The sequence below is a fragment of the Corticium candelabrum genome, chromosome 2 (assembly GCF_963422355.1).
Source record: "Corticium candelabrum chromosome 2, ooCorCand1.1, whole genome shotgun sequence".
NCBI classification, from domain to species: Eukaryota; Metazoa; Porifera; class Homoscleromorpha; order Homosclerophorida; family Plakinidae; genus Corticium; species Corticium candelabrum.
The window spans coordinates 7,452,087-7,474,132 of NC_085086.1; the positions used below are offsets into that span (position 1 = coordinate 7,452,087).

Genomic DNA, 22,046 nt, shown 5'->3' on the forward strand with positions numbered 1-22,046 from the left:
ATATAAATGTATGTGTATGCGTAAGGTTTCTTAATTCTAAAATCTAAAGATTGTATGTACAAACCAGAGACCCATAACTTGTTAGAAAGAGCTTTCTATTAAACTGAAAATAATTTAAATTGTCTAATTTAGATGTTTAAGTAACCGTGACTTTGAATTCTTTGAGCAACATCGAATCTCGATTGCGTTCGTGAATGCTAACGAATCCATCGATCTGGAAACAAGTTTCTGTCCAGATTATTTGATTCATCCAGTATTGCTCAACCTTCTCACGCTAACAAATGATTAGGGCACTAGCCGATTTAGAAAGTGGAATGGCTCAAACGCGTGTATAAAAATCGACTCATAGTAAGCACTGTATACCATAACTTATCATCATGGTTTCAAGCTCCGTCCTCCTGATCACTCTCTTTCTCTTTGTTTACGCCAGCAATGGCTTTGTTATGGTATAGACCTCACCGACGCCGTCGTGGCAGCCGTACGCAGATACTAGTAGGCCAGCTCTTTAAATAGCTTCAATGTACATGTAAGTACTAAGTATGGCTGCATTTCGCATGTATATAGTCTTTCCTCTCACGGCTGGATGGGAGCAAGCTACAGCAACGGAAGCGAGATATGAAGGAGTTTCGAAATCTGAATACAGAGTGTCATCGGACGTTTGGCGGCTTGAGAAAGTAAAATCTAAGATCGGAGCACACTGGCGTATCTACGGGGTGGCCTGGGGGGGCACGTGCCCCCCCAAATATTTGACTTTTAGCTTTCTTTGATTTGTAACCCTATTGTCCAATGTTCAGAATCAGATGCTAAATGAGCTACTGACCTAGAAAAGAATTAGCGCGCTTTATGCTTACACCCGGTCAGTGGAATTAGCGCACGTTATGTACGAACACGTGGCTTATAATGACTGAAGCACATACGAAGAAGGCTTCCCGGAAACGGTCAGGAAACAGCAGAAATGAAACAATTCTGACTTTCTTTCAGCCCAAGAGGTTTGTGAAATTGTGACTGGTGTGCTCTTGCTGTCTGTACTAGCTAGCTAGTAACTGTAGAATGTCACCAGGTCGAGGGCAGATTCTCCCATTTCAGTTGGTACAGAAGGGCATGTGATTACGAATTCCGAATCGGCGTCTACGGTAGGCATTAGCGAGAACGCTGAGTCTGAGTTTGCTTCTGCCTCGGAGTCACTATGTCTATCTCCTTCGGCACATGTCCTTGCCGAGAGCAGTTACGAGAGCAGTTTCAGTAGTTCCGTAGCAACTGTAGATCTTTCCATGGCCAGCAGCGGGCCTGTGTCACCGAAAACTGCTGTAGCACCTGCACTCATATATGCAGATTCTGAGCTGGAAGTAGATCTAGATTGTGGATCACCGACAAATCCCGAGACGGACTGTGCCGAGGATGCACCAGGCGCCATGAAAGGTTTACAATCACCTGCAGGTACACGAAATATCTATTATCTTGTAACACAATTTCGTCGGTACAGTACTGTCACTGTACTCTAACTAATTATTGCATGTATGTTCCGCTCACAGATCTGTCACGCCATATTGGAGATAGGCCTGCGCAGCCCCTCCTGTCAAAATTTCCAACAACTAAGTTCGGCTCGAAACATCGCTCCTTCTCTCCTGAATGGTACAAGGCATTCACGTGGGTAGAATATTCCATAGCGAAAGATGCAATATACTGCTACCCCTGCCGTCACCTCAAGGTAGGAGCAGTTAGTCGAGTTGATCCAGCATTCACTACAATTGGTTTTCGGGGATGGAAGAAGGCTAAGGGTAAAAGTGGAGCCCTGAAACAGCACGCGGAATCCGCGAACCACCGAGCGAACATGCAAGTATGGCAACAACGTCTTGTTGCAGAAAGAGAAAAGGTTCAATTCGGTGTGGACTACCAACTACGGGATGTGGAAGAAGAGGAGATTATGCTTAATCGGCACTACCTGAAGTCAGTTATGACAGTGATTCTCACCCTTGCGCGACAAAATATACCACTGCGAGGACACCACGAATCAGAGACGTCGGAGAACCCAGGAAATTTTAGAGCTATTTTAGACCTCCTAGTCAATCAAGACGCTCGCTTGCAGCAGAAGAAGAATAGCCTTCCTAGAAATGCCAGATACCTATCACCTAATGTCCAAAATACCATACTGGATATACTTGGAAAGATGGTGAAGGACAAGATTTGCTCCGAGTTAAAGGCAAGTGGAGCTTTCACGCTCATGGCAGACGAAACACGTGATGTCAGCAAAAGCGAACAGCTGTCCTTGGTTGTGAGATATGTTTTTGAAGGCAATGTGTGTGAACGGTTCCTAGGATTCGTTGCTTTAACCGATCTTTCTGCAGCGGGAATCGCCCACTCTATTACGAAATCACTGGGTGAGAGTAGCATTGATTTGTCAATGTGTGTTTCTCAGAGTTATGATGGAGCGAATGTAATGAGCGGCGAGCATGGAGGCGTCCAGGCGAAAATCAAGACTATGTGTCCTCAGGCTACTTACTGTCACTGTTATGCACACCGTCTGAATCTGGCTCTCGTAGACTGCTGCAAAACTATCCCAGTCGCTTACGAATATTTTTCACTTCTGAATTCCCTTTACGTTTTCGTATCTTCGTCGGCCGTTCACTGCGTACTTGAATGTGTTCAGGAGAATATGAAGGAAATCAATTCCTCGTATAAACCGGTTCATCTTAAACGGTTATCAGACACAAGGTGGACATGTAGGGTAGACAGTGTAAGAGCTGTACACGACGGGTACAAAGCAATCATAGAGACTCTTCGTCGAGTTTCTGAGGGGAACAACAAGGATCGTGCGGTGCAGTCCAAAGGATTACTAAGTCAGATTCAGTCTCTACAGTTCATTGCTTGTACCGTCATATTTAAGAAAGCTCTCCTACTGACAAAGGGGGTTTCAGATGTACTGCAGAGTAAGCAACTTGATCTAGCTGCAGCCGTAGATTTGGTAGAAACGGCAATAGACACTTTGCTTGAATGGAGAGAGGCGTCATTTGATTCATCATTGTGGAAGAATCTATGGAATGATATCGAAGAACTGGCCAGAAACAACGAAGTGGACCTTGGTGATCTTTCCCAGTCGAGGCGCCGCAATCGAGTCAGCCATCAGCCAACACGTCTAGATGAGTACGTAATAATGGAAACGACCGGCAGGCAACCAGTTATTTCAGAGGACGTCGAAACCTATGTTAGAGTTTCCGTCTACTACGAAGTGCTTGACTCAATCATAGGAGAAATGAAGCGCCGATTTTCCCATGAGACTCGTCCACTGATAAGGGCATGTAGCGCTTGCATGCCTGGATCATCTTTTCTCAATGCAACTACTATGCAGCCATTGATTGTCCACTACAAGCTAAATTTTGAGGACATTTCTGTGCAAGCCGAAGAATGCAAACGGTTTCTTGCAAGGAAGAAGGATGTAAACTCTTTATCTGACGTCTTACACCATCTCTTGCCAGTCAAAGAGGCGTTTGTAGAGTTGTATAAACTTCTGACCATAGTGTTGACTATGGGTGTGTCAACAGCATCTTGCGAACGCTCGTTTTCGTGTCTGAAGAGGCTAAAAAGCTATCTTCGGGCCGGTATGGGTCAAGATCGGTTAAACAGTATGGCTTTGCTTGCAATAGAGAGAGACCTCTCTGGAAAAATAGACATTGACGAAGCAATTGAGTTATTTGCTAGAATAGACAAGAACAGGAGAATTAAGTTACTAAAGTAGATTGCTGTCTATAGTGTAAAAACCGCACAGTGTGAGAGCTCTTCAGGAAGTACAATATCAACTCTACGAAATACTACTCGCCGTCTACAGTGCAAATGCCCGCGCTCGAGTGCCCCCCCCAGTCTTACAAGGCTGGTTACGCCGCTGCGGAGCAGCTGGCAGGTTGACGGGAATCGACCCAACTATACTTGCTGCCATTGCCAGTCGAGAATCTGCAGCAGGTTATCAACTGAATTCAAGAGGATACAGTTATCATTCGGCGACAAAGTACGGCTACATGCAGTTGTCCACAACTCGTTACCACGTTGTTACGTCAGGAGGGCCTAGCGGACAGCCACATTTTCATCAAGCTGCAAAAGTGTTGAGGTCTGCTATACAGTACGTCGAAGACCATCGCCCGTACTGGCAAAAAGCCATTCAAGTCAAGGCAGGAATAGCTGCGTACGACGTCGGCCTCCAAAATTACATCATTCCTTCAACAATTGCCATTGACACGCAGACAACTGACAAGGACTACTCTAATGACGTCTTAGCACGAACAAAGTACCTCAGAAGAAAAGGAATTTTCTAGTTAAAATTTCTTTGATTGCTTGACACAGATTGTGTTAGATAGAGAGTGCGAAATAATGCGATCAAGCACAACTGTCTTCCTTAAATATACAGAAAACAGCTGCCTACTCTACTGCATTTATTGGATTGTGTTTGGATTAGTTCTAACTCTAGTTTGATTTTGAAGCTACAGGACACTTGATGACGTTGGGGTGACACCTAGTTGTCCACTTATGGCAGTTAGTAAGAAGAGATGGCAGGAAGTAGGCGGGATGATACCAGACTCTCTCGCAACTGAAATAATTATTGTTATACAGGCACCGGACAAGACTAGCGCGAGAGAGTCTGGAGACGAGGCTAAAATTGCACATAATAAGGAGAAAGAAAAAATTCATTAATTGAAAGCTACTGGAGACAACTTGCAGAAAGAAACGGAGTTATAATTAAAGCTACATAGAATATCGCTAGGCTTGGCCGTTCTGCCATCAACAGAAAGCTTAATAAATTTAAAAACTAAATTGTATTATGCAGATGCACAGACATACGTACGTACGTACGTAAGTTAACAGCAGTCAAACGATATAGTAATTTTCAAACATAGACATATGGCTTTCTCCAATCACGGAATGCAGACGTCGCCGCTGGTGATCGATGTTTCTTCTTTTCGAACTTCTTAGTTGAGGGTTTAACGATATACTCAATATGTAATTTTAACTGGGTGGTAAGCAAACTAAATAATAGTGTGTTGCACTCTAGGTCACGTGATATATCCTGCGTTTTTTAACTAATGCCTTTCCCTTGGCTAACTTTACCTGCCATGTCGATTCTTCCGTCATTGCATAAATGATCTAGTGATCAGTGTGCAGTGCTTGCTAATTCCAGATCAAATTTGCCTGCAATTTGTGAGTAAAATATCAATTCATGGGTATGGAAGTTTTTTCTAACCAAAATTGGGGTAACCTATCGATATACTAGAGTAGCAGTTCTCTCACTATTCTATCTCACATACCTCTCCTATTATTTAGTGTACCGTCACTTTCGCAGTGCCGCAGTAAACAAAATTTGGTCTGGCTTAGCGCGTGTTAGTACATCATGGTCAAATGACGGAAACCTTCACCAGAATAAATAGGACAAATTTTGAAAGGATCTCCAACAGAATACCAAAGAATTTAAAATTACTCAATGATGCTGAGACAACAGTGTCCTTTCGACTAGTAAATTCCCAAACTTCATATTTCCGGACACTTTACATAGATAGCCTCAAACTTCAGGTTACTAGTTGCGATACACACTATCGGAAAATAGTAAACTATGATAATGTAACCATATTTTAGCCTGTATTGAAGTTACCCATTGAAGGTCAGTGAGTTCTGCCATTAAAATTTTAAATTTTAAATTTTAAATTTTGTATTTTTAAAATTCAATTTTCCAATTTTTTTGTATTGAAATTTTTTACATTTTTAATTAACGTTACCAATTTCTAAAAATTTGCATTGAATTTTGAAATTTGAAATTTTAAAAAAATCAAAATTTAAAAATTTTACTATTTCAAATTTGTAAATTTTTAGGTGCAGTGTATTAGAAATTGCCATGCCGACGATAAAGCGGACGTAGTTGTATATATGAACTGATGGCCGGATTTGAACTAACGAAAATTGAACGCTCATCCGTTCTCTCAAATAATTTGAGTACATCAGAAAAAGAAAATTGAAAGAACGAGTAGCAGTGTACGCGGTAGGGAGTCCATTGGACGGCGCAGAGGTGCATTCCAACGCGTGCTGATACGCTGATTCAATTAAATAAACTAGGCGCGGTTTCTGCTAATCACATCAGCACGTTTCCGGTACCGTGTTTCTGCACTTGTACGTATGCCGCTTCGGACAGTTACTAATGTTTAGTAACTCGAAGTGCATGGTCTTGTCGTTACTGTAGATGTAGCAGTACGATTGGCCCAACTGCAAGTTGCACTTCATGTCTAGATTTTGTACATCACATAGAACACTACCCACAGATAGAACCTCTACAGCCTCATGCTGTGTCTCTCCTGTGCCGTGGAAACAGAACCTACACTGACTACAAGTGAATTACGAGACCAAATAGTAAAGGTGGACACGCACGCAGTGCTCGTGGCAGGAGGGCCTAGGGAACGTACGTGTACCGTACTGCTGACACGCCCCTCCCCTCAACGGTACCGCGTCCAACTACAAAAACTGCATTTACGTATGTCGCACTGTATCGACAGACTAGTCGACAATTCAATACCAACTAACTTTACACAAGCAACGTACTGCATGATCGCGTGAATTACGTTTGTACTGTATCGTAATCTTTCTACAGAGTCTCTACTTAGCTAAGAATGCAACAACACGCAGCTAGAGATCCTCTAGTATCAGTATCAACATCAATTAGGGGTTTCCTCCTGTATTGTTGAAGGACGTCCCCACACTACACATAGAACAGACGCGCACACACACACACACACACACACACACACACACACACACACACACACACACACACACACACACACACAATAAACCGACTTTTGTGTCAAGGATATTGAGCGTAGTAAGGCACAGGATTTATTTGCCGATGAGCTAGTTGCTGCCTCCTTTCATGTTATCCAGGAGTAACTTGTCTTAGAATGCGTCCAATGCGTTTGTCACTAACTCTAAGTCCTCCTGCTTGAAAACACTTTTCATCATCTTTCTTTCGTACGCTGGACCAACATACGTAGAGATGTGTACTAACGGCAAAAGTCTCCATCTCTTTATACGGGTTTAGTAAAAAGAGAACATATTACTTCTCTAACAGCTGCCTGAACAACCAGCCTCACGTCAAAGTCAGATAATACAGAACGATAATGAATGTTTTGCTCATGACAAATCGTCTAACGGATCGTTCAGAAAACCTTTGACTCCAGGATGTCTTCTTAGAAGTATTTACCTTATGCTTGAGTGCGATAGCCCAGCCTTGACCATTTCTTGAATTTCTCTCTCGTCCATCCGTGACTCAATTTGATACGATGTGGCTATACTGTACGTGCTGGTAATTGGTTGGGGAATCCCAAGTTTGTCGCGTCTGCATGGCTGTCCGGAAACTCGCGTATCTGCCTACGTAGCTACTAAAATTTAGTTAGTCGGCGCTGTCAGCTCTCAAGATCCAGGAGAATTTCCAAAGTACCATCGACCACCATCGTGATTGTGCCCTGCACAACCTCGTAATGCTAGCGATATTGCCGAACATGTGACAGCATTCTTTCAACGCACGCTCTAAGGATCAACCCCTAATGAGTGCTAAACGATGCCTTTGACTCGAATCCATTGTTTATTGTGTGTGCGTGTGATCTACCAGGAGGACTTAGAGTTAGTGACAAACGCATTGGACGCATTCTAAGACAAGTTACTCCTGGATAACATAGAAAGAGGCAGCAACTAGCTCATCGGCAAATAAATCCTGTGCCTTACTACGCTCAATATTCTTGACACAAAAGTCGGTTTATTGTGTGTGCCTGTGTGCGTCTGTTCTATGTGTAGTGTGGGGGCGTCCTTCAACGATACAGGAGGAAACCCCTAATTGATGTTGACACTGATACTAGAGGATCTCTAGCTGCGTGTTGTTGCATTCTTAGCTAAGTAGAGACTCTGTAGAAAGATTACGATACAGTACAAACGTAATTCACGCGATCATGCAGCACGTTGCTTGTATAAAGTTAGTTGGTATTGAATTGTCGACTAGTCTGTCGATACAGTGCGACATACGTAAATGCAGTTTTTGTAGTTGGACGCGGTACCGTTGAGGGGAGGGGCGTGTCAGCAGTACGGTACACGTACGTTCCCTAGGCCCTCCTGCCACGAGCACTGCGTGCGTGTCCACCTTTACTATTTGGTCTCGTAATTCACTTGTAGTCAGTGTGGGTTCTGTTTCCACGGCACAGAAGAGACACAGCATGAGGCTGTAGAGGTTCTATCTGTGGGTAGTGTTCTATGTGATGTACAAAATCTAGACATGAAGTGCAACTTGCAGTTGGGCCAATCGTACTGCTACATCTACAGTAACGACGCGACCATGCACTTCGAGTTACTAAACATTAGTAACTGTTCGACGTACGTACAGGTGCAGAAACACGGTACCGGAAACGTGCTGATGTGATTAGCAGAAACCGCGCCTAGTTTATTTAATTGAATCAGCGTATCAGCACGCGTTGGAATGCACCTCTACGCCGTCCAATGAACTCCCTACCGCATACACTGCTACTCGTTCTTTCAATTTTCTTTTTCTGATGTACTCAAATTATTTGAGAGAACGGATGAGCGTTCATTTTCTGTTAGTTCAACTCCGGCCATCAGTTCATATATACACCTACGTCCGCTTTATCGTCGGCAAGGCAATTTCTAATATACTGCACCTAAAAATTTACAAATTTGAAATAATAAAATTTTTAAATTTTGATTTTTTAAAAAATTTAAATTTCAAAATTTAATGCAAATTTTTAGAAATTGGTAACGTTAAATTAAAAATATAAAATTTCAATCCAAAAAATTAAGTAATTAAGTTTCAAAAATTCAAAAATTTCAAAAGTTTTAAAATTTGAAATTAGAAATGGCCGAAAGACCCACTGGCCATTGAAGAAGGTTGGGCCATAAATGTAGATTGAAACATTCCTGATATATACGTACATTGTACAAAGAATGTTATATACCCATGAGTTGCATGAAATGCTCATTTATTCGTCCATTCGAAATTGTTTAACTTTTTCATGATCATATACATATAATGCCACACGCATTTTAGGCGTAAATACATTCTAATACAGCACTAAACTCTAGAGTTAGTGATATGGCTGGGATCACTTGTTCGTTCGTTGATTAGTCTACTAATTAGAGAGTAGAGTTACACTATTACAGTATTCTCACCGGAAGATGTCGAGAATTGACTCCTGCTACTTTTGTTTCTATCCTTTGAATGTAATGTAGTCTGAGAATGCCAGTATATGTATACGGTGAGAAACCGCGAGGCTTTTTATAGTAAGCAGAGCCGTGTATAGAGCTCGGATGAACTTACACATCACTTGATGTGCCTTGGCCTGATTCTTTGTTTGCTATACAGACAAATTGTTTTGGGATCTTTCAGTCGAACTCCACACTGTATCAAGTACATTTCTCTACACAAAACCTGTGTAAGACTTGATTTTATTATTAGAATGCCTTGCCTTGCAACCCAGACTCTGCAGATGCAAAGTCTTGCTCGAGAACTCTAATCTTGTTTTTAAGTTACACTATTTCATTTGCTTGTTGTTCAATTGTCGGATGTAAACCATCAGCTTCAGCGCCTCAGTGGCATTTTTGACAACCAACATCTTCAATTTTGAGATCACTACTAGACACATGTCTTGATCAACTGCAGATGAGGCAGAACAGCCTCTGCTTTCTGATTTAGACATTACAACTATGGATTAGTGCGTGTGTGTCGTGTTACTTTAGACAGAACTGTTGCTGGGACTTGCAGACTGGGGGTGCTAATTGTAAACAGACTACAGAGTACGTGTACTGTACTCTGATCCGCGTCAGTGTGCTTATCGAGTGCAAGTTATCACAGTAAGAACTTCGACTTGGCCAATCACATATATACAGAAGCAAGCAAAACTGCCCAGAAACAACGCGGAACGCCTACATGTCTGGTTACCCGAAATGGGTTCCCAGGTGGCATGATTTCACTCGCCAAAACTAATCCATCTTTAGGCAATGAGTAGTCTGTGCTTCCTCTCCATGTGTATCTCTTCAGAATGTGTACTAGGCGACTTCAGTTTGAACAGCAGTCTCAGCCTCGAGAAGCCGTACTCTAGAAATGGCTTGCTACGCGTCTCTACGCAGGCAAAGCCTCTCACAAGATGCACGAAATGGTAAGTAGTGAACTTACTTACAAAGCCTAGTCAACGGCAAGATGATCTACGGTTCAGAAGCAGACCCGGAAACGTGGACTTTGTGTACAGCAAGATCGGCGAAAGGTGTGCGTTACCCTCGAGATTACGCATGCTGTAGAAGCTCCGCCCCTTAATATCTGCTGTTACGTCCTCTATTCATCTTTACCGTGATCACTTTGCGTCGACCTTTCTGAGCTAGCCCTCGAGCGTCAGTCATGAGGACAGTCTTTCTGTACGGCATTCTGATTGTCGCTGGGGTAAGTGTGAAGCTGTGCACTAGATAGTGCATACGTGTTCAGTACATGCCTGCATGTATTCCCATTTTTGTGTGATAGTATTCTACATTTCTAGATAACTAGCTAGACCAGTTAGAGCCTCCATTCTTTACCAAAGCCGTGCACAGCTGCTGTTTCTCTGTTTTAGTTAAGCCTCGAGAACATTTTTGGAGTGGTATCTGATCAATGCTTGGCAGGAAGACTCGTGGAATCGGTATTCTATCGTTGTCTGACATGGTGAGACAATTACTTTCATTTCAATTGCTCTCTGTTTTAGTGCACGACTACAGTGCAATACTTACAAGAAGAAATGAAGGTACGTCGTTGTTGATGACAAAATCTGAGTTACGCATGCACGTAGAGGGTCATGTTGCTCAACACCTTCATTTTTTGTTGCTAACTACATGAGTCTCACTTAATTTGATCTGCACTTCGCGTTTTACAGAAAATGCAACAGTCATTCAATGCGAAGATCGAAGAACTGCTAGAGAAAGGACGTGAGCGTGACCGTCTGCTTGAGGTATCGTGCAATTTAGACGTATCTAAACGGTCTCACGGATAGATTACATGCATGCACAGGCGTGCAAAGAATGAGTGAGCGTTAGGGCATGCAGACAATATACATGTGTAAACAGGTTCAGTATAATACCAGCAGTTGCATAGCATTGCCGTTCCAACCAGGGCTAGACTCATAAGTCTATGAAAATAATATGTAAGTGGCAGGCCGGATCACAGTAGCTGTCCATCACGCGCGTCGCAATGGTAACATGTTACATCAGGAGATGTAAACAGATCTGTTGGGTAAATTTTGTATCATGTCACATGGTTTTTGACTACCCTGATTGGTCGATAGAGCGGTAACAAATCGTTTGTATCCTGGAATGCGCTGATACTCTCCCGCTGTCAAGAGAAACTCGTATAGCTTCCGTTGCTATGATCAACAGCACAACACAGAGTAACACGCTGATGATTTGCTATGCCTCTAATGAGCTACTAAACGGTAAAAGCACGTAGTAAACAGTTGCTAACAAAATATGAAGTAATATTAACGTACGCACAACTCTACTTTGAACGCTGAAAATAGCAACGATATCCTCGACGTGCCCATACGATAACTAGTAATTGTATACCCAGGTGTACGCGTCCTGGGTTACACAAGACTTCACGCTCCGCCTATGGCTAGAAAAATGTCTTGATGTTCTTCGCTTTCTCTTGTTAAATAAAATTTTATGAGCTTGGATAGTGGCTAGACAAAGCCATGTGGGTTCTAACCATACCCAAATCAGCTTGAAGTCTCAATAGACTGCAAAGTTACCGCCGATTTGCAGACTGTACATGTACATGTGCTGTATACACTTGCGCACTTTACACACACACGCACGCACGCACGCACGCACGCACGCACACACACACACACACACACACACACACACACAAATTCTAGTATGTTCATTTAGTTTTGGTTATGACAATCTATAGAATACAAAACAAGCATTTACTGTACTGTAGTAGTAATACGATAATCTTAAAGACACTAAATTGTTGTCTTCTCTTAGGACTTGACATCAGCTACCAAAAGTGTGAATGTTACAGTACAGCTACAAGGACAACATCAGCGGGTAGTAAAAACAGTTGACATAAAAATGTATTTTAATTGCGGTGTCCTGTTACTGCTTTGCCCTCCACCATACATAGATATTTCTTTGTCACTAAGTTGATGATAGTCTGTCTTATAATTTTGTCAGGCTAAAAACAACCTAGGAGTAATAGGTTGTTTGTGTAATATTATCATGTTTAATTGACAAAGCAAGCTGGTTGGGAATGTATAAAACGATTTAATTGTTATGTTTTCTTGTGCTGTTGTTAGGCAGCAGAGGAAACTTTATCTTCATCTATTAACGAACTGCAAACACAAGTTGGTAACAGTTTAGCATATATTACATGTATAAATAGTTTGTGCGTAGGTTGTAGATATCAATGATACAGTTGTCAAATTGGTATGTTTGTAAATTTACAATTGCTATTTCTGTTTGTTTGCAACGGTTGAGTATGTAACGCATTTTCTATGGGACAGAGTGCACCTACTCCTTCGGGTCACGTCTTTGGATCACGTACTTCTTTGGGTGAAGCCCTTGGATCAGGCGACGGTGACGTCACTGAGGAAAACGATGGAAGTATTAAGTTTTATATTAGCTTTTACATGAAAAATTGCATTATAATTTATGTAGCTGTAACGTTATGGCAAAATGACAGAACGTCGGATGATGCCCCCATCTTAAGTGGAGGTATGGAATTTAACGGGACATCATTCACGGTGCCAGAAAGTGGGACATACTACATTTATGGCTTGCTGATGATTCAAAATGATGGTGTGAGTGAATGTGGTTGGGAGCTCTTGATCAACAATGTTGGAAACTTGATGATAATTGATCAAAGTATCAATGGAACCAAACAGAGTATATTTGGCAGTCAGGTTCGTGAAATGAATGAAGGAGACTCGGTGTTGATGCAAAGCAAAAATTGCAAATACAATTTTGGAGTTGACGCATCTCACTTTGGCATCTACCAACTGCAACGTGAAATTTAGGAAATGTGTTCAGACGCGGTTGTCTAGTGTAAGGCGTTGACTTTGTGTTTAGTTACAAAAAATTGTCGTTTAGGAGTCTTGGTGAGGTATCTAGAGCAAAAACGCGTAGTAAAATTGGGCTTTTCTGTGGATCATTTGGTCATGTTTAGACGGATTTGCTAGCTAGAGATGTGTGACTTTGAAAAGACAATAATGCCGCGTCTATAAAAATAATAAAACATCAAAACTGTCTTAGGGTCCAAGTATTATACAGTAATAGTATTATACGGATTACAGTCTAATTGACGTACTGGTTGCTACATCTAACATTCTGCCGTCTCCGTTGGCAACATGCAAAACAAGGTACTCGGAATACGGAATAGATTCACTAGGGTGCTGAAAGGATAGAACGTTCAGCTGCTTAGTGACATGGTTACTCAAGTTTACTTCTGCGTGAAGAACGACTGATAAGCGTTGCAATCAAATCTCACTAGAATTGTCAAATCCAGAAAACAAAAATACTTAACAAACGCGCCAGGTTACTGGTATCATACAAACGTGTGGAAATGGAGTAAGTCGAAAGAGCGTGTTTATCCAAAGATGTCTCGCTAAATCGTAGCGTGGAAGTTGTATTGAAAATCGTCCGCATGCTCTGTGTGCTACCACGTCTTAATGGCCTCGGATGAAAAATGGTCTCGATGCAAGAGCAAGAGGCGGTAAGTTTGATGGGTAGTACAGTCATCGTGTGAACAAAAATTCTGCTTGAAATGACATACTTTATATCGGCCGAATACTAAAATCACTGAGTTCATGACCAAGCCTGTACAATTGGGGAAGAGGAAGTCTCACTTGTCTCACCCTAGCTACTATTTCACTATCTATAGACACTTTAGCTTACTAGATATAAGCGACACTGACACAGACTAGAGTAGAGGTCTGAAAAGCATCAATGACGAAGACAGTCGTTGTGACGGCAACCAGTTCTACTTAGCGCTGGGGTAAGTGTAGACATGATCTGGCATCTGCATGTATGTGGATGGCGGCACATGTTCTGATATATACTGACATTGCAGTGTCCAATCTTTGCGGCCATTAGCGAAAGGCTACTGTACAATGTTGTTTAGAGGCATTTCGGTAGCAGCTGGCTCATACTTTTGTTCTAGTTTTCTAGTGAAAGCATTGGAGTGGAATCCGGTCAATGCCTGGCTAGTAGGCTCGTCGGATCGGTAAAGCTAACGTTAGCTTTCTGTTGAGACAATGGTTTTCATTATTTCCTCTGCAAGTCTGGCGGATAAACAGCTCTGCCGGCACCATTTTACTTTAAAGAGGAACCACTGACGGCGAGAAGGCAGATCTTTATAATATCTTCGCATTCACATTCGTCATTCTCGATATCTCCGTAGCAGTCATCCGTAAACGCATTGATTTGTTTCCAGTTGGCGGAGCTTAATCGACCAGGAAGCGCGGAGCAGTCGCGTGGGCGTTGCACATCACGAAACATCGCTCGTTCTCGTATACAAAAGCGAAGATAACGGAGTAACTTATACCGATCAATTTGTCTTCGTAAGATCTACTCATACAAGTTAAGTTCATTTTGCTGGACTTCCCCTCTAGAACCTAGCTTTCTCGACCACAAATAATATACCGACAGGGTCTGCATGCACGCGCAATTGATGCGCCATTTTAGAATAAAGTTAGTGAGGTATAATTGTTGATTTTTCAAGAATCCTAACGTTTCATATATGCGTCGGTTAGTGACAAGCAAGTCGCCGTGTCTAGCGGTTCTAGAGTCTGGAAAGCAAATTCCGGAAGATCGCATGCGCACGACGTGACGTATCGGTGAACGCGCGACGTGACGTATCAGTGAAGCGCAGAAGTGTGCCTTTTGGCAAGGAAGAGTCGAAGAGGAAGCTGCAAAATGACGTCAGCTTATATTTCAGATTAGTAAATTTTAGTATTCAGGCTGTCAGACCAGGATGTCACGTAGGTCAACAGGTTGATTCGCGATTAAGTTAATTAATCTAGTCTGTACGTTCGTGTCAATAGGGATAGATAGAGTTACTATCAGGCGGACGACATCATCAAGTACACGTCTACGACTTTAAACGATCACATGTTTACACCGCCAGTCACTTTTCTGGATCTTCGTGTTATATGGTAATTACATATTTGACATGATGTTTAGCGACTGGCATTATCAGTTGTATGGGGGCACCAGGTTAGCTGGAGACTTAAACTTAGTTATTTAATTAAATAAAAGTAAGGAGTAGGCATTGCAACTGGGGAGCTTTAGTTCAATGGTTCTATATGGAAGCATGAAGAATTGAAAGTGTTGAAGCAAAATTTATTTTTTCAAATTTTAAATATATTTCACGTTTAATTACAGTGGGCGTAAAAATGTCTGAAACCCTCGGAGTACCGATTTTACTGTGTTGCGCGCTACCTGCATTCACGATGTCCCTTGTACCATACAGTGACTCGTTTCCGCAGAAATCCCAGTAAATTTGGCCTTGGTCTCGTAACCCGCTTTTTGTGCAATTTGGAAGAAAGTGATGACCGATGAATCAACAAGCCTGTCTAGGGTAAAGTGTATGTATACATATAGTCCGTCGTAGGACACAGATCAGCACAAATTTTTGAAATTTATAAGATACCATATGCTTACAAGTAGACTATATTAGCCTTTAGGAGACCAAACTTTTCCCCCTAAATTTCGTTCAGAAGTCAGACGCTTATCAGAAGGTATCGAGTTACTATAGGATCACCAGTCCACGAATCCGTCAAATTTTTTAAGTCCTCGACAGCTAAACGTGTTGACAAATCTTGGAGTCCCGGTCAAATGTTGGTAAACTTGATGATCTACAGGTTGCATTGCATTTGCTTCGAAGCTGTCAGAGTGTTTGCAAATTCAATCATATTTTACGAACTGTTGTTCCGGCCAAGTTGTTGGAACAATTACATCGCTTTGTTCAAGGGTTATTTTGATCTCTAGAAATTATTTGTCGTTCTTCTGTTACAGATATGGCATGACTGCAAGCGACATTACTTATTAGACTTGATGGACTTGGTGTGAGAGAAATAGTCCAGTCTTCACCTGCTGTTTACGTAGGGAGTTGCAATTCTACTCGTAAGATGGTACAGGACTTCCTCAGAAAGGCTTGCAATTCACTGGATATTGCAAATTTGCATTTCCCAAGGCCTTTACTATCAGGAAACTCCGAAAGTCATCTTCAGATTTGTCAATATCTGAAAAACAAATTCGGTTCTTCGACTTTAGATTTCAGCACCGCTCCTCAACGACAAATCCAATCAGAATTTGACTCTGATTTAGTCAAGTATTTGTTGAACACTGCTAGCTTACGAGACAAAGCACGTTTAAATTCAATCAGTACATCTTATGCAGGAGCTTGGTTTGGGGCAGTACCCAACTCTAATCTCGGCCTTTCCATGTCTCCTCGTGAGTTTGTTATTGCAGTACGGCTATGTTTGGGAATCAAGATGTTTCCTTCTCTTCCGGCATCTGCATGTCTTGTGCAATTGTTGTCAGCACATTGACACTTTTGGAGATTATCTTCTTGATTGTGGTTTTGGTCCAGAGCGCACACGTAGACAAAGCATTGGCAGAAGTTATTTTCCAGGCCTTATTAGTTCAGAACGGAGACGTTATTCAGCTAGAAATACAGGACGTGTCTAACGTTGATAGTTGGAATAGACCTAGTGTAATGTAAGACTTGTTGGTTTGGGGATGTCTGGGGGGATTCTTCGAGTTTGAATATATATATATATATATATATATATATATATATATATATATATATATATATATATATGTATGTATGTATGTATGTATGTATGTATGTATGTATGTATGTATGTATGTATGTATGTATGTATATTATACAGTTCATCTAATGTAGAGCAATTGCTAAGACTCCAGAACACGCAACGAAGATTTGTATGATCAATTGCATGGTACCAATTGATCAATTACGACTTCTGTAGATCGATTCATGTAGCTAACGTTCACCCAAATGTGATCTGGCTTGGACATCTAAATTAGGCTAGCTGCTGCCGCACTTTGTATTGCTACAACTGCCTAGAGATACAGCCGTATTGCTAAAGAGAGCGAATCACTTACACTTGAGAGCTCACAATGAATTGCTCACATGTACGTAGAATTACAGTGAATTAGCAGTGAATCGTTAAAAAATGATTCGATGCGAGTCATTGTGACTATAGCTGTAATTTGCCAGACGTCGCAGTGACTCTGTGTCGCCGTCGTCACTCACCGTGATCGAGTCGTCGCCATGACTCGCCAGAATTCTCAGTGACTCGAAGTAACTTCCATGCAGTGACTCGCAAGACTCTAGCTGTCATGGGCAGCTGAATGATGTACCTAGAAACATTTGAGAAAATGATGGGTATGTAGGAATAGGTATGTACTTATTCATGCTCGTCTCCTACATCACAATCGAGTACTGTGAGTGTCACACACGACTGCAGCGTTTTAGATTGAAACTGCCGCATGCAATTAATTTAGCTAAAGAGATTGTGATGTAGGAGATGAGCACGACTAAGTACAGTTAGACCCATCATTTTCTTCAATTGTTTTTACACTTGTTTTATTCAATTTCCAGCTAGATGAGTGGATTTCGTCTCCCTCCAACCTGTGTGCTACTGTGAGTATATGTGTGCATGTGAGTGCATGGTTGAAGATGGAAATGACGCGGGAAATGGAATTCGACTTATGTACTTACGTAATCAATTCAACAATGATTGCATCACGTAAACTACTGCCACGCACTTTGCATGGGAGCGGTCACATGAGTGCAACCGGAGACAGCACCCCACTAGATATTGAGCGTAGTTGTAGTACGAGTTCAACTACACGCAACTGTAAGCACACTGTGGAAGTAACAGCAATCTCCCAAACCGTAGTTTCCAATAATTCAAATTTTTTTAGATTTGGTAATTACATGTAGCACACGTGACCGGAATAACCTGGCAGCCCTGCGTAGACCGTTAATTAATTAACTCAGTAAAAAATCTCAGAGCCTCGACTGTAAACGTTCCGAATGGTAGCCGGACTAATAGCGCTGACACTAATAATCTAGGCGTCTCAGAAGCCGTGTACGTACCGGCAAGCAAAGCAACGCGATCTAGTTATTCTTTCACATTTCACTTTTGTCAGCCAGGCTAGCGCCTAGTTCGAAGCAGCTACAACGACGAGAGTCATACGAAACGATTCGCTCTCGACCGAAGAATTGTACAGATCCAACAGCTAAACAGTGCAAATTTCCCCCACAAGAAGAAATCTGGCTATGACGTACACGTTTGGATACTTTTGTATGGGTAGCCATTTTAGATTCTTTGCTTTAACATCTCGTTATTTCCTTCGTCTCTATTTATTCGTATGCTTATCTTCATTAATTAATTAATTAATCCATTTTTGTTAATTAATTAATTGTGAAAAAAACAATCTCTGCAATGTCCTACTACAGTCTGTAGTCTCGGCTAGAGGCAATGGATGTTGGTTAATTATTCAAACCATGTAAAATTTTGTAATAACTTTATTACCGTTGAGCTAGAATTAAAATTTAATTATCTTATACGGGTATTCTCAACACAAACGCCCGGATAAGCCAACTGGCTGAACCCGAACAGACATGTAAATGACTCTACCATCAAGCAAAGAAATATATCAACAACAAGATGCAGCCGTTTATCGCATACACTAGCGACATCGCCAGCGACACTCCGCCCCACGTGATGCCCAATTAATTAGTTGCTGTTTCCTATCCTAGGCGACCACGCCTGCTCGAATACCCACAACCTTTCTGCGGTCGCCACGTTTCGCTGCCACTCTGTGCCGCTCTGCATGCGAACAATAGCCATAGCAGCTCAACGCCACACGCCAATCAGTCCGAATCACTAGACGCAGTGCCCGCTGAGCGCCATGGACCAGGCGGAAGCCACGAATCCGTTCAAGAGCATCGCATCGAGCTCGACTTCTTACCGGAGACTGCACGAGACCACGAGAGTAGAAGACAGTCCAGTCGTGACCGTACGAGAGCGTGCGAGCTCGTGGGTAACGTTTGAAGACGACAAGGAGGGAAGAGTGAGCGTTTTGGCAAGTGACTATGGCGCCACGTCATTTAGCAGCTCGTTGATGGCTGCACCGTTGAGGACGGTGCAAGAAGCAATGCTTTCTAATGATTGCGAAGTCGGGAGTAGGGTGGATCGTGCGCGGAGTCCGAATGCAATCGAAGTCAAGGAAGAGAGGAGCACGCCTTTTTCACATCCGGGTGTTTTTTGGTATACACATCCGGGTGTTTCCCAGTATGTGGGGAGAGACCCGTTGCGCGGAGACCGCGCCTTGTCGCCGATATCGAGTGCGAGTGCGAGCAGCGATGAGAGGAGACCAAATTGGGAACGTTTTGATGACGACGGCCTGTCGCCGGTGCTTACTCCTTCGTCAGACGATCAAAGTGGTGACCATCACTTGAGTCACGTGATGCGACCAGGTGTGCAGAATGGGTGGCAACTCAAGTGCAAACTGAGAAACGCGAAGAGAAAGGATCCGTGGGTGCCTGTGAATATGTCAGTGGAGGGCACGTCGTTGTTGTTGCTACGATGTCCAGAAACCGAACTGCAGGCAGAGAATAAACTGCATCATCCGGGAGAGTTAGAGGAGGTGGATCTCAACGAGGTGTTGCCATATCAGGAAATACAGTTGCACCATGGTATGGCGTTTACGGACATGAGCGTTCGTAGGATGGGAAAACACTCGAAGTCTCATTCTGTCAAGCTTCGTTTTTATGAGTACAAAGAGAAGCGGCGGATCCGCACTTTCTTTATGCGTTCGCAATCCAAAAAGTCTGTCACGATGTTAAAATTATGCAGCGATGATTCGTACATTTTACAGGATTGTGTGGATACGGTGAACAGAGCCATTCGTCAACTGCCTGTTTCTGTGTCCGAGGACCCGTCGACTGTGTACCACTCGAATAAAGTCTTTGTTGACGTGCGAGAGTGTTGCAAGGTTGAGGCCAAATGGGATGGGCGTGTCATCCAACAGAATGCCATTGACACGATTTATGTCACCGCGTTTATTAGTCACACCCCCGAGTGTCGTCTCGTTGTCAATGATTGTCAAGCAGACAAAGTTCAGTCGACGAGCGGCTTTCTTCCACTTGGTCGAGCGATATGTCTAAATAATGTGTCGATCCATCCATGTGTTGACAAGGATGCATTTGATATGAATCGGTCTATCATATTCCATCCTCTCGATGCTGTCAAATTTCAACTTCTTCAGTGTGAGACGAGTCCTGTACATCAGCCACCACTCAAGGCTACAGTTTTGTATCGTGTTGACAATGCAGTCGTCACTATTACGGCTACTTTGGAGCATTCGTTGTTGCCTTCTTCGGATCTCTGCTTGACAAACGTTGTCATGAAGTTTCCAATTCCTGAGTTGTGGGCTTCTCTGTTTATACGGACGACAAGGATGGGGCGACGGTCAGTGAAATCGACACGACATTTTGGGTTTAGAAGATCGTTGGGGACAGACATTTGTCAGATTCAGACGAATGTTGGCAAGGCAAAGTATGAGGCCGAGTTTGGTGCCGTTGTATGGCGGATAGGCAACATGATGTCTGGTCATCTACCAGATATGGACAATAAGCCAGCATTTCATTGTCAGTTGGAACTGTTGCCTGGTGAGTTTGTGTGCGTGGCTGTGTAGGTTCAACGTTTGTAGTGTGACTCGTGTCTGTACTTACACAAGTGTCTATCTATTTTGTGTATTAGTGGTCTTATATTTGTTTGTTTGTTGCCAAATTGAGCATATGTTTATCATGTTGCTTGTTTGTGTGTGTGTGTGTGTGTGTGTGTGTGTGTGTGTGTGTGTGTCTGTCTGTCTGTCTGTCTGTCTGTCTGTCTGTCTGTCTGTCTGTGTGTGTCTGTCTGTCTGTCTGTGTGTGTGTGTGTGTCTGTCTGTCTGTCTGTGTCTGTCTGTATGTATGTATGTATGTATGTATGTATGTATGTATGTACTTATGTCTTGTCTGTCTGTTGCCTTTTCTTCATCAACTCATTTTCTTGTATCAATGTATGCTCTAGATTGTCTATTATTTGATTTTGACATTCAAGGCCAAGTCCATTAGTTAATCTATTACTTAGTTGTTTGCAAGGACTGGTTTACTTTCACAAATTCCTAGCATATGTATTACTAAAGTCTATATGAGAATAGTACAGTCTATATGAGATTAATGGATCTGTCCGTCTGTCTGTCTGTCTGTCTGTATGCATATGTGTATGTGTGTTTTTGGGTGCGTAGCCTCACACCAGACACACCTTTAGGTTATTAATACTATTAGTGTAATTGATGTTCTCATCTATCACAGTAATGTCTTGGAACCAACTTTCTTCCATTTGTACTGTACTTGTTTCATGGTATCCTGTCCCAACGCAAGCTGTACGTATTTGCCAACCTCTCTGAAAGAGAACTCTTCCTCTCCAAGAGACTGTAGAGCAGAAGTCAGGGATGTGACTACATCTTTAGTCACCATCATGTCTGACACGCAGTCTGGGTCCCATTGTTCCTGATTCCTTCATGCTTGTACCACAGTACCATTAGTACAGGAACATGCAATAGACGTACTGTGCATCATGATTTGGTATGTTGCTTTTTTAGATTTGAGATATTGCTCACTGCACACCCAACATGCTATGGTCACAAGCAGGGTTGTCCCCAGCATACAAAAGGCACGGCGCTCCGCCATGCCTTGGCTTCCACTTGGTACAGGCCCCCTATGCTTTGCTGTATGAGTAGGCAGTGATTAGCTATGAAGACAATGGACTTGTATTTGTATTTTGAAAAGTGGGAAGTTGTTTCAGGCTAACAAGTAGTTCCTGGGATGCTTGGTTTGAAGATAAGACCAATTAGGACAAAGACTGCCATATGGTATGAACTTAATTGTAATACAAGTACTCGAAGAT

At 42.4% G+C, this 22,046-nt stretch overlaps 3 protein-coding genes across 3 annotated transcripts in view; all 3 read left to right on the top strand.

The window, feature by feature from the left end:
- Window positions 1-1,553: 1,553 nt before the first annotated feature.
- Window positions 1,554-3,831, top strand: LOC134198483 (zinc finger MYM-type protein 1-like). Its single transcript, XM_062667892.1, has one exon. It carries the CDS (start codon window positions 1,832-1,834, stop codon window positions 3,731-3,733), a length of 1,902 nt encoding a protein of 633 aa, XP_062523876.1. The 5' UTR covers window positions 1,554-1,831; the 3' UTR covers window positions 3,734-3,831.
- A 6,524-nt stretch (window positions 3,832-10,355) lies between these two features.
- Window positions 10,356-13,337, top strand: LOC134198422 (uncharacterized). The gene is made up of 9 exons (XM_062667813.1): window positions 10,356-10,462; window positions 10,629-10,694; window positions 10,758-10,796; window positions 10,926-11,000; window positions 12,037-12,099; window positions 12,348-12,395; window positions 12,445-12,477; window positions 12,555-12,654; window positions 12,709-13,337. The coding sequence occupies exons 1-9, from the start codon at window positions 10,421-10,423 to the stop codon at window positions 13,065-13,067; spliced, it is 825 nt and encodes a 274-aa protein (XP_062523797.1). The 5' UTR covers window positions 10,356-10,420; the 3' UTR covers window positions 13,068-13,337.
- A 5,561-nt stretch (window positions 13,338-18,898) lies between these two features.
- Window positions 18,899-22,046, top strand: part of LOC134198160 (stonin-2-like) — a 5,071-nt gene continuing 1,923 nt past the window's right edge. The window contains exon 1 of the mRNA XM_062667495.1: window positions 18,899-20,764. Within this exon, the coding sequence (XP_062523479.1) occupies window positions 19,003-20,764 (1,762 nt within the window). The 5' untranslated portion in view covers window positions 18,899-19,002. The remainder of the gene's footprint in view (window positions 20,765-22,046) is intronic.